Source organism: Artibeus jamaicensis, unplaced genomic scaffold (assembly GCF_021234435.1).
Source record: "Artibeus jamaicensis isolate MK-2021 breed Jamaican fruit bat unplaced genomic scaffold, CSHL_Jam_final contig_76, whole genome shotgun sequence".
NCBI lineage: Eukaryota > Metazoa > Chordata > Mammalia > Chiroptera > Phyllostomidae > Artibeus > Artibeus jamaicensis.
The window spans coordinates 3,309,867-3,328,246 of NW_026521954.1; the positions used below are offsets into that span (position 1 = coordinate 3,309,867).

General features: G+C 36.1%; 1 protein-coding gene across 6 annotated transcripts in view; it reads right to left on the reverse strand.

The window, feature by feature from the left end:
- Window positions 1-18,380, reverse strand: part of N4BP2 (NEDD4 binding protein 2) — a 97,191-nt gene that overhangs the window by 16,411 nt on the left and 62,400 nt on the right. For all 6 annotated transcript variants that reach the window (XM_053672355.1, XM_037138041.2, XM_053672352.1 and 3 more), the window contains 3 exons: window positions 18,059-18,255; window positions 15,071-15,189; window positions 5,028-5,166 (listed from right to left, as the gene is read on the reverse strand). In XM_053672355.1, the coding sequence (XP_053528330.1) occupies window positions 5,028-5,166; window positions 15,071-15,189; window positions 18,059-18,255 (455 nt within the window). The remainder of the gene's footprint in view (window positions 1-5,027; window positions 5,167-15,070; window positions 15,190-18,058; window positions 18,256-18,380) is intronic.

Here is an 18,380-nt window from a genome sequence, read left to right on the forward strand (position 1 = left end):
TACTTATTTTTAGAGAGGGGGAAAGGGAGGGAGAAGCAGAGGGAGAGAAATATCAACAACATTGACCGGTTGTCTCTTGTTCCCATGCTGACCAGGGACCAAACCAGCAACCCAGGCATGTGCTCTTAGCAGGAAATGAACCAGTGACCCCTCACTTTGCAGGGTGACAACCAACCAGCTGAACCACACTGGCCCAGGCCAGTGATAGCATGTTTCAATTTATAGGGTTTTTTTTTTTTAAAGATTTTATTTATTTATCTTTACAGGGGAAGGAGAGAGGGAGAGAAACATCAATGTATGGTTGCCTTTCGTGCGCCCCCTGCTGGAAACTGGCCTGCAGGGAACCAGCCTGCAACCCAGGCATGTGCCCTGACTGGGAATTGAACCGCAATCAATTTATAGTTTTTTATACAACTCAACAACAAAATAACCCACTCATAAACAGGCAGAGGACCTAAAATGATACTTCCCCAAAGAGGACAAATGGCCAACAGATACATGAAGAGAGATGTTCAACTTCACTAGCTGTTAAAGATATGTAAACTGAAACTACAATGAGACACCATCTGACACCTGTCAAAATACCTATTATCAATCAACAAGACATCTGTAATAACAAGTGTTGGAAAGATTCTGGAGAAAAAGAAACCTCCACTCACTGCTGGTGGGAATGTAAACTGGTACAGACACTATGGAACAGTAGGCAGGTCCCTCGAAAAATTAAGAACAGTTACCATACAACCCAGCAGCCCCTCATCTAGGTATCTACCCCCAAGAATTGGAAAACACTTATTCATAAAGATATAGTTACCCCTCTGCTCATTTCAGCATCATTCAGAGTGGCCAAGACCAGGAAACAAGAAAAGTGTCCTCTGACAGATGAGCAGACAGAGATGGACATACGTACAAAGAATGCTGCTCAGCCATAAAAAAACACAATACTGCCATTTGCAACAACATAGGTAGGTCTCGACCATATTAGAAATGTGTTATCAAGGATTATAATTAGAACAAATTAGAAATATTATGAAGGATTGTAATTATAATGTACTATATAATACAATCTTTAATAAAAGTGACCATTAAAATTGTTTCATAATTTTATATGTTCATTTATATGTTCATAACATATTCATGTATGTTAAATATTATAAAACATTACATGTATGTATTACATAATATACATTGCTAATTTGATTTAAAAATACCTTTTTAAACATTTTCTGCCTGTGTTTAGAAGCTGAGAAATGTTGGGAAGACCATGTTTAATATGTAACAGTAGTTGGTTATATAATTTTTCACTCATTACATTTTACTTACTTGAACCCTAGAATTCTATTTATTTGTTTGTTTGTTTATTTTTAGAAAGAGGGGAAGAGAGGGAGAGAAAAATCGATCTGGAAGAGATATATCGATCTCTTGCCTCTCACATGCCCCTTATCAGGAACCTGGCCTATAACCCAGACTGGGAATGGAATCAGCACTCAATCCATTGAGCCACACCAGCCAGGGTGACCCCTAGAACTCTAAAGGCTTGAAAGAGTTAAAGAAACCTTTTGAAAAAGAGAGAATAATAAAATAAAGGCATCACCATACTCCTAACCCATTACCAGAGTGAAAAATCTATAGATACACAATTAATTTTTGTAACAAATATCCAGCCTGTTTTATGGAAGAACACAAGGCTCTCTCTGACACAGAACATGCACAGAACCTACATCCTTATGTCACTCTCACCAATACTTAATCACAAGCTTGTTTCATATTAATGTTTAAATACTGTACAAGTATATGGCTTGCATCCCGGGGAAGGGATTATAAAAACACTTTTTATGAGCTTTGAAAAGCCCACAGTGACTAACGCTATGAACATAAATACTTCATAGCAATAAAGTCTCTGCTGGTGTTCATTGTAAAAAATGCAAATTACATTTGGATTTCTGGGAAGAGACCCTTTGTTTGTTATTTTTAAAAAGAAAAAACAGTATATAAAGAGAAACACTTTCTCAAATAGCTACTCTCTTTTAAAATAAAACTGAAATTTATTTTTATATCTATCTCATAGTGATGTGGTTTACTGTGACCTCATTAACAAGAGCCAAGTGGAATACATGCTTCCTAAGAATTCACCTAATTAGTACCACTTACTTCTGTTGAAAGCATGATGTACTATAATAATAAAATCATTTCCTATGGTACAAAAATCTTAAATTTTATTAAAGACTAAGAGGAAAAAGCAGTAGTATTAATAAAACATAGATTTCAATGTTAGTTTCTTGAAAACAGATAAACCAAAACATTACTGATTCCATGATACTCCCTGAAATCAGTATCTGTGTGGTCCCTTCAAGTCCTGGGACATCAAGGACAGACTTTCCTGCTCACAAATGTAAGAGGATTTTTATCAGTGTTGTAAGATCTGCCTACATTTTGTGAGAAAAGCTGAGAATGATCTCCAAAATAACTTAAAGTTTACATTTTGGCCAGTAGTCGTATAACTCATAAAACCCCTTTTCTGATCCCAACATTTCCTTGAGCAAGTATATCCTCTCCCCACCACCTCTTCTATCACCACAGTGATCCACAGATCACTGCTCTAGTATCGGGAAAGAAAAGAAGTAATCTTCATTCCCCGTTTGGCCTTCCAGGCCTCCACCTCATCATCTTCTACGCTCTCTGCATCTTACAATATACTGCACCTCTCTATCCATGATGAACACGGGCATCAGTGTCCTGGCTTGGTTCCTGCTCCACGTACAGCACTAACAGATCACATGAATATCAAAATTACCTTTGTCCTATTCATCAAGTAAGTGGTGGTAAAATGTTCAAAGAAAAAATGGAACATATACACTGTTCCTGGGTACTAATAATATACCCTATTAATAAGTAAGACCGGCAGAATAAAAAAAACCTATTAAAAAATTTTAAACCCTAAGGCTATTAGAAGATGAATATGTAAGATCAATTATATTTCTATGCTTTTATACAATCCAAAAATAAAATTAAAAACTATTCCATTTATAATAGCATCAAAAATATTTATTTTTTAGAATATTTAAAAATAAACTTAAAGAGATGCAAAACTTAATACTCAAAATTATAATACCCTGTTGAATGAAATTAAGAAGACCTAAATAAACTGAAAGACTCTCCATGTTCACAAATTGGAAGACAGTATTACTAGGATGGCAACACAACTCAATCTGATTGATCTACAGACTCAAACAATTCCCATAAAAATTCCATTTGGCTTCTTTGCAGAAATTGACAAGCTGATCCAAAAATCACATGGAAATGCAAGTGGACCATAACAGTCAAAATAACCTTTAAAAAGGATCAAAGCTGGAAACTTACATTTCCTAATTTCAAAACTTGCCACAAAGCTACAGTAACCAAAAGACAGTGTGGTAATGATACAATGACATACAGATCAATGGAATAGAATTGAGAATCTAGCAATAAACTTACAATCAATGCACTGTCAACAGGAGGAAAAGAAAATTCACTGGGAAAAAAAGAGTCTTTGGAACAAGTGGTGCTATGACAACTGGACATGCACACATAAAAGAATGAACTTGAACCCCTATCTCACATTGTGTACAAATTTAACTCAGAACAATAGGCTATTTTGTAAGCACTAAATCTATAAAACTTTTAGAAAAAAATAGGTAAAAATCTCATGACCTTGGATTGGGCAATGGCTTCTTAGATCTGACAGCACATCATCAAAATTCAAAACTCTGATGCTTCGAAGGACACAAAAAAAGTGAAGACAACCAAATGAGAGAAAATTTTGTAAGTTATATATAAATAACTCTTACACCTCCCAAAAAGTTTCTTTAATAGACAAAGACTACAAACAGATATTTCTTCAAAGAAGATAAACAAATGGCCAATAAGCACATGAGAAGATGTTCAACATTCCCAGTCATCAGGGAAATCAAAACCAAACTGAGGTATCACTTCTATATTAGGCATTTCTTTTATTTCCTAAATTCTGATTCTTTGACACCTGGGGCTTTGCTAACCCCTGGAGAAACAGCACCCCACCCCCACCCTGGTATTAATGAATTCCCAGAGATAGCAAACAATTTCCCTGCTAGAGCATCTTACATATGCAAACCAACAAATCTAGAGCCCATATCCCAATCACCTCCTTTTGAGGTTCTCACCCTCTGGACCACTATCAACATACCCTAGTCACCTAGGCCAGGCACCAGAAAACTAAACACAAACTGTTCCCATGCCCCAGAGCCTACTGAAATTATTCAAACTAGCCAATCCTAAGCCTACTAACCCTGCCTCACCCATTTCTCCCCACAGAAACCACAAAAAAGTCTCTTGTCCATATTTCTTCCCTACTTAGTCCACCTCCTGACCAACCCTGGTGCTTCCCCATGTAACCCGGGTGGCAGGCCAGACCTTTTGTTACTAGGGATCTGTGCATATAATAAACTTCTTCCTTCATGGCATCTCCATGTCTTAGTGTTTTACCATACCTGATTAAAACAAATCCCAGGCACCCTTAAGACAACACCACACCTTCTAGGATGGCTATAATCAAGAAAACTGACAATAACAATTGTCAAAGAAGATATGGAGAAACTGCAACCTTCATACACTGCCGATGGGAATGTAAAAAATAGTGCAGCCACTTTAAAAAAAAGTTTGACAGTTTCTCAAAGAGTTAAATATTTCTGCCCACATAGTTATAGCCTATGGCCCATCATATCACAACCCCACTGCTATTCAATGAAGCCCCATACTCTGCTATACAGAGTGTACATACAAAAAGTTATAGAAATGCAAGTGCTTGTACACAATGACAATGGCATTGAAGGAAAAAATAATCAGCTATAAATTCACTATTTTGAGTAAACAGACATTCTAAACCAAACATTCAATTGGTGGTTAAATTTCCAATCTAGTCAAAATGGTGAGAAATAATCATCAAATTATCTCAATAAATCTATTATACCTTCATAGACAATTATCATTATAGGAAAAAACGAGTCATTCTGTACCTTTTTCTCCTTAGACTTCTGTGTAGTATAAGAAGTGACATTCTCATTTTGGTGAACAAACTCTTGCGCTACAACTGTTTTTACAGGGTCTCCTTCAAAAACACAGTTTAAAAATTGCACTGTGTGTTCTAATGAATAGCTGTAAAGGCATTAAATACAAACATAATGTCAATAAATGAAAATAAAAGTCATGTGGAAACATTCACATCAGCAATCCTTCAAACATTTCAGAAGACAAAACAATGACTCAGTTCTAAGTTTTAAACATTGAAATTAAATTAAAAGCTCATCATGTATCACAAAGACTCAAGAATGACCAGAGAGAAACTGTCAAGGTATAGGCTCTCAAAACTGGTTTTAAAAATGAATACCGCCCTGGCCAGGTGACTGAGTTGGTTGGAACAATCTCCTGTGCACTGCAATGTTGCGGGGTCAATCCCCAGTCAAGGCGCATGCCCAGGGTTGCGGGTTCGGTCCCCAGTCAGGGCACATCTGAAAGGCGTCCGATCGATGTTTCTCTCTCACATCAATGTCTCTCTCTATCTCTTTCCATGCCCCTTTCTCTAATATCAATAATAGTATCCTCGGGCAAGGATTTAAAAATATATTATAAAAATGAATACCAAAAGGTACATATTGATAATTAATCCATTTTCTGATCTCTTATTCCAGGTAAATTATCCACAACAAATATTCCATCTTATCACCTAATACTTTGTAAATCCCTTATGGGATTCACGCAGGGTTTCAGTTACCTTAAATTATCAAACACAGACAACAGCTCTTAAAACTGATATTTTTATTGTGTTCAACATCACTTTTTACTTATGCCACCGGGTTTTAGTCAAAGAAATCTAAGCCGATACAAAAGGAAAAAGTTAAACACTCTCCCACCTCTCACCCCTACATTACTCGGGCATGTTTTCATGGTGATACTATATTATCTGTAGTATTAAATTCTAGAAATTGACAAACATCTGAACCACTCATGTTAACATCTAAAAACATTCATTCCAAAGAAAATTATAAATAATTTTATACTGCTCATTTTCCAGAATATTTATGCCCCTGATTTCTTCCAACGGTTGATAATTAAATGACCACTGAGAAATATTTTTGAGAACTTACACACACAACCCATGAACATGAATTAAGTGGGGAGGGGATTGCTGGAGGGAAGAGGGGTACCGGGCAGAGGTAAACAAAGGGAAAAAATTGGGACAACTGCAACAGCATAATCAATAAAATATACTTTAAAAATATTTTTGAACTGTGGTAACTCATATCAAAATAATGTGGCATTTTCCTAATTTCAATTTATTAAAGACAACCCTGAGGAAGCACCACCTGGAACTACCCATTTCTCCTTTAAGCTTCTCTCATCTTGCCATCTCAGGCATGTTCAACATAACTCACAAAGAGTTTCTAGGGGCTGGAAGCTGCCAACAATTATCCACATCCTAACCAGCTCTCAAAATCATCTGGCTCAAGGGGGCTGAAAGCCATTCTCCACCACTGGTGGTGTTTGAAGGTACAGCCCTGAGAGATTACACCTCAGGCACACACTGCAGTAACTGAACCAACCTCCCGTCTTACCAGATGAAGCTGCAGCTATTGCTAAGAAAATTACCCAGCTGCTGGCAGACCAGTGGAGGCAACCTACCCTGAGAGGCCTGCCTGACCAACCACACTGGGTATTCCCAAGAACTCCCTGAACCTTACCTCAGCCCACCGTACTTACCTAGGGAACCCTGACTCTGGGTTGTTTCACATCAAGTCACCTTGCCCCCAAGGTCCCCCATAGGAAAGGGTGGCCACATGCCAGCACCACACCTGCAACTCCCAGCCCCTTGAGAGATGATCACATATAACTAAGAAAATAACAGGTTAGGTAGCAAAGAATAAACAGGGAGTGTTCTTGCTCTTTCTCTCTCTGACTTTCTAAATAAACTTCGACACTTTTGGGGGGAAAAAACAGAGAAATTGTGGATTGGAATAATACCATTAAAAACTTGATTTAAGTGACATATTTAGAACTCTGCATACTCAGCAAAGAATAAGAGATTATTCTTTTTCAAAAGCACTTTCATGTATAAACACTAATAGTATTAAATCACAAAGAAAATCTCAAATTCCAAAAACCATCCCTCTCCAGGCCGCATTCTTGCACCTCAATACAACAAACCAACCAGATAATAACCCGTTCCCTGCCACCACCACCAAACCCGTCAAGCCATTTAGGAAATTAAAAACTCTTGGATAAATGCGAAAATCAAACCAAATGAGAGATTGAGAAAATAATTAGAATGACAATAGTATATATATCAAAATCAAAATATTACACAAAGAAAAGATGTACCCTTAAATGTATTTGTTAAGACTAAAAGGAAAAAAACTAACAGTTTAAAATATCTCAACAAATTTTAAGAGAAAGAAACCATCAAAAATAAAAAGGAATCATCAAAAATAAAATAACAATGATTAGAGAACATAAAACAAAAATCTTTGATCAATAAACCAAGAACTTGTTCTTAAAAGGGCCAGTCTAATAAACAGCAAAAACAGAGAAAAAGTGAAGAAAAGAATGTTAGGGGGAAAAAAGAAATATGATCAACTACAAAATAAAGTTTTTAATTACAATATAATAAACTTGAAAACCAAAGTAAAACTGATGATTTTTCATAAAACAAATTAACAGAAAAGACTGAAAAACAAACATCTGGATAAAGGAAAAATCTTAAAAAGACAGTAAAAGGTTTTAACAAACCTTCTCCTTGAAAAGGGACAATCCCAGAACATTGAAGGTATCAATTTAGTCAAACTTTCCAGGGCACAGAGAAGAACAACAATCTTGTCAAATAGTACAGGAAGAATAATCACATTTAATTACTATTGCAAAAATCCTGAAATCAATTTTTTTACTGAATTAAATAAAAAATCTGAAGGTAAAGTACATTTTATTCCAAAAATCTATTATTGTGATTGACATGATATACTAATAAACTAAAGAGAAAATTTATGCTAGAGTCTCAAAAGACTCTTAAGAAGGCAGCTATTAAAAACTTAGCTAAAGAATTTAAAAAATTCATAAGAATGACAGTATTATTAAAACCAGAAGCATTCCTAACATATCAAACATCAAAACATACTATAACCCTACAACAATTAAAACAATATGGCAGAAATCCAGGCCCAAACAAATATTTCAATGAAATAGAATCTTTAAAATAAAATGTACAGCACAGGAAATATAGTCAATAATATTGTAATAACTACGTATGGTGCCAAATGGGTACCAGACTTACTGGAGTAACTTCCTCCTATATTATATAAATATCTAATTACTACATTATATACCTGAAACTAATATATGTCAAGTATCATTTAAAATTTTTTTAGTATTTAAAAAAAACACAATGGGACACCAGGCCATACCCATTAGAATTAAAATATTTTAAAGTACACTTCCAGCCAAGATGGAGATAGAGACAAACACACTTGTCTCCAGGCACAACTACAGCCAGACTAGATTACAACTAGACTACAAAAGAAGTATCACCCAGATTCATCACAAAATCAAGCTTTATGGAAGTCTGACAACCAAGGACTCAGAGAAGCCACATCCGACTAGGTGCGTAGGAGGGGCAGAGATGCAGAGAGGCATGGCGAGTTGTGGAAGTATCACCCAGATTCATCACAAAATCAAGCTTTATGGAAGTCTGACGACCAAGGACTCAGAGAAGCCACATCCGACCGGGTGCGTAGGAGGGGCAGAGATGCAGAGAGGCACGGGGAGTTGTGGGGAGGTGCAGACTCGGAGCGGCACTGGGAAGCAGTGGAACCGCAGTCTCACATTCACGTGTGGTGGATAAAAATCAGCGGGGATATCTCTGGAGCAAGTGATCCCAGCCTCAGACCAGACCACCCAGCCCAGGGTTCCAGCACCAGGAAAATAAGTCCCCATAACTTCTCACTGTAAACACCAGTGGGGATTGGGTTGGCAGAAGAAACTGGGATTCTCAAGAGACTCCTCTTAAAGGGCCCATGACAGACTTGGGACTCACTCAGACCCACCCCCTCTGGGATTCGGCACCAGAGCAACAGCTGGAAAGACACAAGTGACATACGGGGAGAAGAGAAGAAAGTTAAGTGACTAACAACAGGACAAGTGCCAGGACACAGATTCCTCCCAGGCAATCCCGAGAGGCCAGGCAAGGGCACTGTCCCCTCTCTAAACCCTCCCCACTCACACAGAGCAACAAAGCAGTGAAACTGGTTGTCCCATCTGGCAATTACCTAAGGCTCCACCCAACAAAATTTACAGGTGCCTTTTCTACAATAGGCTACATGACTAAGACAAGGAGTCAAAGCAGCTCTATCTAATAATTCACAAACACAGGAAGGCTGACAAACTCAGGAGAAAGAAATATGACCCTAATGAAAGAACAGAACAAAACTCTAGGAAAAGAACTAAATGAAATGCAGATGAGCAACCTACCAGATACAGAGTTCACAACACTGGCTATGTGGACGCTCAAGGAACTCAGTGGGTGCATGAACAGCAAATGATCCAATCAAAAATGAAGAAGATGGAGAACTTCCAGCCAAGATGGAGGTGTAGGTGGAAACACTGTGCCTCCTCGCACAACCAAGTTTAAAGACAACAAAGTTTTAGTAACAAAAACGCAACCAAAACAGAAAATTGAACTACATGGAAGTATGACAACAACGAACCGTTCATCCAGACCGGTAAACCAGGCGAAGGAGCAAGCAGTGAGGTGGAACGCGCAGGCCCCAGCGGCAGGAAGCAGCAAAGGAGACCACCATTGCCCCTCTTTGACCCCGTCCCCACATACAGCGTCACAAACCAGCGACTGAGTTGCCCCGCCCTGTGAACACCTAGGGCTCTGCTCTTCATAATTAATGGGTGCGAAAAGACCAAAACATGGCTCAAGAAGAACTCAAAGCCCCAGAGCCAATAACTCTAAGTGACCAAGAAATAGCCAACCTATCAGATGCACAGTTCAAAACACTGGTGATCAGGATGCTCACAGAACTGGTTGATTTTAGTCACAAATTAGAGGAACAAATGAAAGCTAAACTAACTGAAATGAAGGGAAATGCACAGGAAATCAATAGTAATGGAAAGGAAACTGGGTCTCAAATCAAGGGAGTGGACCAGAAGGAAAAAAAAAAATGACCAAACAGAAAAGGATGAAGAAACAAGAATTCAAAAAAATGAGGAGAGGCTTAGGAACTTTCAGGACATCTTTAAACGCTCCAACATCCGAATTATAGGAGTACCAGAAGGGGAAGAGGAACAGTCACAAGTGAAAACCTTATTTGAACAAATAATAAGAGAACTTCCCCAATCTGGCAAAGGAAATAGACTTCCAGGAAATCCAGGAAGCTCAGAGAGTCCCAAAGAAGTTAGACCCAAGAAGAAACACACCAAGGCACATCATCATTACATTAGCCAAGATTAAAATGAAGGAGAGAATTCTAGAAGCAGCAAGAGATAAGGGGACAGTCATCTACAAAGGAGTTCCCATCAGACTGTCAGCTGATTTCTCAAGAGACCTTCCAGGCAAGAAAGGGCTGGAAAGAAGTATTTCAAGTCATAAAAGGCAAAAACCTACATCCAAGATTGCTCTATTCAGCAAAGTTTTCATTTAGAATGGAAGGACAGATAAAGTGCTTCTCAGATAAGACCAAATCCAAGGAGTTCATCATTACCAAGCCCTTATTATATGAAATGTTAAAGGGACTTACCTAAGAAAAAGATAAAAAAGTTGAACAGTAAAAGTACAGCAAACATACAGTTATTAACAACCACACCTAAAACAAAGGCAAACTAAGAGGACAGCTAGATCAAGAGTAGAATCATAGAAATGAAGATCACATGGAGGGTTAGCAACAGGGGAGTGGGAGGAGAAGGGAGGAGAAGGTATAGAGAATAAGTAGCATAGACGGTAGGCAGAAAATAGATGGGGAGAGGGCAAGAATAGTATGGGAGATATAGAATCTAAAGAAATTGAGGCACGTGGTCATAAACTAAAGGGGGGGATGGTGGAGGAGGGGGTGTGCAGGGTGGAGGGGAATGAAGAAGGGGAAATAGGGCAATTGTAATGGCATAATCAATAAAATATTTTTTTTAAAAAAAGAAGACACAAGAGAAATAAAGGACAATTTTATAGAGAACCAGCAGTAGAGGGGATGAAGCTGGGTATCAAATCAACAAGTTGTAACATAAGGAAGAAGAAAGCAATCAGAAAGGCAAAAAGAATTTTAAAAAAAGATAAAAATTAGGAGCCCTGGGACATTCCCAATGTAACAACATCCAAATCATATAGGAGTGCCAGAAGGAGAAGAGGAAGAGCAAGAAATGGAAAACTTATTTGAACATATAATGAAAGAGAACTTCCCCAGTCTGACAAAGAAAATAGACTTCCAGGAAGTCCAGCAAGCTCAGAGTCCCAAAAAAGTTGGACCCAAGGAAATACACACAAAGGGACATCATAATTACATTACTCAAGATGAGAGACAAGGAACCTTAAAAGCAGCAAGAGAAAAGGAGACAGTTATCTACAAAGGAGTTCCCATAAGACTGTCAGCTGATTTCTCAAAAGAAACCTTACAGGCAAGAAGGGGCTGGAAAGAAGTATCCAAGTCATGAAAGGTAAGGACTTACATCCAAGATTACTGTATCCAACAAAGCTATCATTTAGAATGGAAGGGCAGATAAAGTGCTTCTCAGATAAGATCAAATCCAAGGAGTTCATAATCACCAAGCCCTTATTATATAAAATGTTAAAGGGAACTATATAAGAAAAAGAAAACCAAAACTAGTAACATTAACATGGAAACAAATGCACAACTATCAACAACTGAAACTAAAAGCCAAACTAAGCAAACAAGCAGATCAGGAACAGAATTACAGAAATGGAGATCCTTTGGAGGGTTATCAGCTGGGAGGGGGAAAGAGGAAAATGGGAGAAAAGGTGCAGGGAGTAAGAAGCACAGATTGGTAGGTACAAAACAGACGGGGAATGAATTATTAGATAGAGCTGCTTTGACTCCTTGTCTTAGTCGTGTAGCCTATTGTAGAAGGAATGTAGAAGGAAATGGAGAAGCCAAAGCGTTTATATGCATAATCCATGGATGTGAACTAAGGGGAGCGATTGCTGGAGGGAAGGGGGGTGGTAGGCAAAGGGAGGAAAATTGAGACAATGATAATCAATAAAATATATTAATGAATAAATAAATATTTTAAAGTAAAGATCAAATATTGGCAAAAAATGTGCATTTAGGAATGTGGTAAATATTAGTGATATACCTAGTATCAGTGGGGTAAAGATGATCTGTTTACCCAGTTAATCATTTGGAAGAACAATTAAATCTCTACCTTATACCATACACATTAAAATGCTAAAAACTTAAGAATATTTAACAATTAAAAATTCTGAAGAAAATATTTATATAATATTGATGTAGAACAAACTTCCAAAAGACATAAAACTCAAAACAATAAAGAAAAACACTTTCTGAAAAAAACATTACAGTGAAAACATGTGTATGACCAAAGTGACTATACTAGGTTAATAGGTAAGTATCACATCAGGAAAAATAATTATAATCTGCATTAATAGACAAAGATTAGTATACAATAAAGAGTTTTCACAAATCTAGAAATACAAATAACGAAAAGAAAAAGACAAAAAACAAGCAAGCAATATAAAAAGAAATGAATTAAATTATTCAACCTTACTAATAATTAGTAAAACAAAAATTTCAACAATAAAATATTTTTCCCAACAGACTGGCAAATTTTTAAAAAATTCTCATTGTCCAGAGAGCAGGCTACACAATTAGTACAAATCACTAACACAAGAAACTTTTATCAGGAAACTTCACATTAACTACAAAAATTTTAAACTGAAAATACACCAAACCAACAATTTTACTTTCAGGAACTAGCCTACAATAGTATTCACCCATGAAAAGCAAAAAATGTATATTGCTCAAGGATGTTCAGTGCACACAGTTTCCAATTTTTCTTACAGTCAAAAAGTCCATAAATAGGAACCTGTTTAAATAAATTAAGAGTGGTCCTGCCTGGTGTGGCTCAGCGGGTCATGTGCCAGCCTGCAAACCAAAAGGTCACCAGCACATGCCTGGATTGTGAGTCAAGTCCCTCCAGTAGGGGGCACACAAGAGACAACCACACAGTTATGTTTCTCCTCCTCCCTTCCTCTCTCTCTAAAAATAAATAAATAAAAGCTTTATAAATAAATAGAGTGATTTAAGAAATCACTGAAAGGTCAAGGGTAGTGGGGCCCCAAAAGACAAAAACAAAACCGAAAAAACGACACAACCAGACCAACCGCGCCCGCGCCACGCACCCACAACCGCCCAAAGCCAAAAACAACCAATCTCAGACGCACAGTTTAAAACACTGGTCATCAGCTTCCTCACAGATCTGGTGGACTATAGCCACAAATTAGAGAAACATATGAAGGCTAAATTAAGGGAAATGAATGGAATTCCACAGGAAAACCATAGAGATGAAAAAAAAACTGGGACTCAAATCAATGGAGTAGACCAGAAGGAAGAAGAAAAAAATCATCAAACAAAAAGGAATGAAGAAATAAGAATTCAGAAAAATGAGGAGAAGCTTAGGAACCTCCAGGACATCTATAAACGCTCCAATATCCGAATTATAGGGGTACCAGAAGGGGGAAAGACACAACCACCAGTGGAAAAACTATTCGAACAAATAATAAAAGAAAATTTCCCCAATCTGGCAAAGGAAATAGACTTCCAAGAAATCCAAGAAGCTCAGAGAGTACCAAAAAAGTTGGACTCAAGAAGAAACACACCAAGGCATATCATAATTACATTAGCCAAAATTAAAATGAAGGAAAGAATCCTGGAAGCAGCAAGAGGTAAGGGGACAATCACCTACAAAGGAGTCCCCATCAGGCTGTCAGCAGATTTCTCAAAAGAGACCTTACAGGCAAGAAGGGGCTGGAAAGAAATATTCCAAGTCATGAAATCTAAAGACCTACAACCAAGATTGCTCTACCCAGCAAAACTTTCATTTAGAACGGAAGGACAGATAAGGTGCTTCTCAGATAAGATCAAATTCAAGGAGTTCATCATCACCAAGCCCTTATTATAATGAAATGTTAAAGGGACTTATCTAAGAAAAAGAAGTTAAAGAAACATGAACAGTGAAAGGACAACAAACTCACAGTTATTAACAACCACACCTAAAACAAAAGCAAACTAAAAGGACAGCTAGATCAGGAGTGGAAACATAGAAATGAAGATCTCAAGGAGAGTTAGCAACAGGGGAGTGGGAGGAGGAGACGGGGGGAGAAGGTACAGAAAACAAGTAGCATAGACAGTAGATAGAAAATAGATGGGGGGGCAAGAATAGTATGGGAAATATAGAACCTAAAGGACTTGAGACACATGGACATAAACTAAAGGGGGTAATGGTGGGGGTGGGGGGGGGGGGAGAGGGGAGAGAGGGGGGAGAACAACCAACACAAAATTAAAATAAAAAAAAAAAATAAATTTTTTTTAAAAAAAAAAAAAAAAAAAAAATAAATAAAAAAAAAAAAAAGAAAAATAACATGGAATACTTGAAGAATACCATAGACTTTAAAAAGAAAAAAGTAGATCACTAAGGATAAACAGGAAAAATAAATACCAGCAAAACTACTACAAGAGTACATAAAACATAAGCTCTTTTTTGGTAAAATATGTACTTGCATGTAGACACAAAAGCAGACGTGTATATATACATGTATGTATACACATTTGTATGTACAATTACTATATGAGAAAAAATTGAGGAGACATAGAAACCAATAGCCAGAAATTGCTCATTTTCTACATTATATATGAGTAGGTTGCATTAAATGATTTATAATACACCAATATTATTTCTGTTATCAGAAAAATACCAGATTAGAGTGTATAACACATGCTTTCAATGACACCACAGTACAAACTATGGACAATCTAGTACTCACTTGTGGTCCTTGAAAATGTCCACTAGAAAGTTTTGGTTAATGGCTGGAAACATCTTAAAGAGTTGCTTCTCCTTTAGTTTAGTGGCACAATCTTTTTCAAACATAAAAGACTCCCTCTTCTAAAACAAAACCAAAAAAAGACAAAAAAATCATCTTTAAAATGGGATTTATAATACTAAGTATGATGATCCAAAAGCATGGTTATTTTGTTGCAAAAGGACTAATAATTTAAAAGCAATCACAGACTTTCTTTACTGATTAATCAAGGCTGAAATTAGTAATATAAGTATTCTTGCACTATTTATTTATATCCTATTTTTACAAAGTATTTGAAGCTGCTCATAAATATATATACATACAATCATGCATACACATGTGAGCATGTGTGTGTGTATATGTACACACACATATACATATGGTCACATATACACACCCAACACATTCAATCATATTACATAAGACAGGATCTAAATAAATGAAGAAGTCAGAGATACAGAAAATAAAGGTAAGAATACAGAATAGCTAGCAAGTAAAATTAGTATATAAACACACGCCACAAAATCCTGTACAACTGTTAACGGTGGGCCACAAATTCAGTTCTGAGACTCTTAGCAGCCAAAGCAAAGGGGGAAACAAAGATTCTCAGTGTCCATAAAATGAAAACAAACCAGTTGCTCAGGAGAAGTACAGCTTTTTCTGCTACTGAGACTGAAAGAAATGTCTCCCACGGATCCTCATAAAAGGGACCCTGTATGATGCTGTGAACAACAACCTCAAAAATATACTCTCCTCAATGGGCAGAAACTACAGTGTACAAATAAGTTGCAAATTCAGGTTAACAGAAAATCTTAAAATTCACAATTTTTAAGTTTCACAAGCACATTTACTTCAAAATAACTGTATGAGAACTATTATTAACTGTTAGTTTTCTCACAAGTCCTATTTGGACCTGTTCAAATTGCCAAGCCAAAAGAACTTTCATAAAATGTGCTATTGTAATCCTAGCCAGGACTACAATTACCATTCTTAAAGTGATTTCTAAGATAATTTGTTGACACTGTAATGTAACTAAATATTGGTTTGCTACAAAGTTCCTAATGTCTGAAAAATTACTTCCTATAAAATTTCAAAGGTGACTCTGAAAATTCCTAAATATAAAAATTACGTAAGTATAGGATGATCCTAGACTAGGTCCTGGTTTTGAAGCCTAACCATACTTAGGCCATTTACGTAACACCAAACAACAATGAAAGAGGAACCATGGCATGTGACCATCTGACCAGTGAGAGGATGATGGGTAAAGCTGATCGCAGCCTAGGTCAGCAGAGTGACAGAAAAGCTACCTCAAGGATTAAAAACATTTCACGTTTTTAAAAATTATGCATTATATCTGAACTTACTAAAATATTCAGTGATCAGATTTATTAGCAATCTACCAGGTCACAGAGTTTCAAAACTTCAAATTCAAAAAAACTGAAAATTTATGACACAATTAATTACTCTATTCACACACTATGCCTAAAGTTTTTTATATCCTTTATTTAAAAAAAAATACAAAGTGTATTTCTCCTTTGGGGACAAAAAGTGAGGAGAAGGCATCACACAAAATTCCCTTTCTGGAGTAATACCTCAGGGAGAGTCCTTGGGAGCAAAATAATACCATTTCTATTAGCCATACAAAGGCAAACAAAAATCACTGGTAAGGGGGAAAAAGTGCATTAAATTGGGAAGTCAAAAATGTTCATTTGTTCACTATTACACTGAGAGATTAAAAGGCAGGTTAGAACTGTAAATATAAGTTTCTGTAGTGGAAAATGGTGTTTCAACAAAAAGTATCACACCATTTGGGCAGAAGTTCTAGGCTTTCCTATGTTTTTAAGAAAATCCGTTTATCCAACTTATTACATATATAAATTGAAAAGGATATTTGAACAATACTAAATTATAAAATCCTATTGAAAAGATTGTTCCTTGGATCATTTAAATGTGCAAAGATGAGAATACATATTTCCAATTTAATTAATAGGTTAACTGGAGAAAATAAATACAAATGTAGAGTAATCCCACCATTCTTCTTTCATACCAATTCTAAGTATTTCAAATATGAAGGTGATCCTTTAAGATGTCAAATGAGTAAGAAAGTAAATAAAAGTGTTTTTAAGATCACCATCTAAGAGTTTTCTTTTTTCCTTTGAGAATTGGACTAAATAATGTTTATGGTCTTTCCTCTTCTGATTTTTAAATCCTCTGATACTAATTTGCAGAATTCAAGAAAAAAGGCTAAAAACAAAGGCAAAGAAAACCAAATTCACTTGTAGCTTTACATAACTAGACACACTAAATACGAAACAAAAATATGTATATAAAGTTCAAAGTGAAATGAAGTTTCTGTTTGAACTTGTTTAACTGAAAAGTCAGATAAGGGTATATATTTTTAATTCAAATGGTTAAGTTTCTAAAACTTTCTCTAAAAAATTTTGTTTCAAAGATGGACACTTCTTTAATAGCAAGAGAAACATTTCTTATTACTAATTTATGAATGAAAGTACCTTTTTTTTGAAACTTTATTTATTTATCTTTTAATTTTTTAAAAAATTTATTTAGTTATTTTTCAAGTACAGTTTTCTTTTGTCTGAAAGTATCTTTAAATGAAAGATTTCTTCCATGTTTCCAGAATTTAAAAAATTACATGAATGTTAAAATGCTAAAAACTGTGCAGCTCAATCACCTAAAAAATTAAATCTAAAACAACACATTTAACATAGATTGGTCTACTGTTACAGAATATCAACTAACTTCCCCAAAGCAAAAACCTCCAGCTTTAAACTATGTTTAAAACATTTTCCAATTTTAACATTAACTTCAATCAAGTTAAAAACAGATTCCAGACTAGGAAATATAAAATCAAATGAAAATCACAAAGTAAACAAACATACATAATCAATCTAGAGTCAGAGACAAAGACTTAATATTTATACTAACTCATACCAAATTGTGTTTTTCCTGTAAGGCAATTTCTTCTGACATTATTTCTCTGAGTGATACTTTTTTAGTTTGAGTATTCCAATGATCCAATAAGGGTAGCATTTGAGATGCTGCTAAAGTCTTCAGTAACTTTTTGCCTGTTCTCTGAGATGATTTTTGTTCAGTATTATCAAGACCAACATGCCCAACCATGGAAGGATCTATAAAAGCAGCACAAATAGTGTCAGACCCTCAACAATAACAAAAAACATACAAATTAAGCATTATGCACTGTTACATCCACCTCAGAGAGATGAAGAAAACATGGGTTTTTTACTTTTAGCTT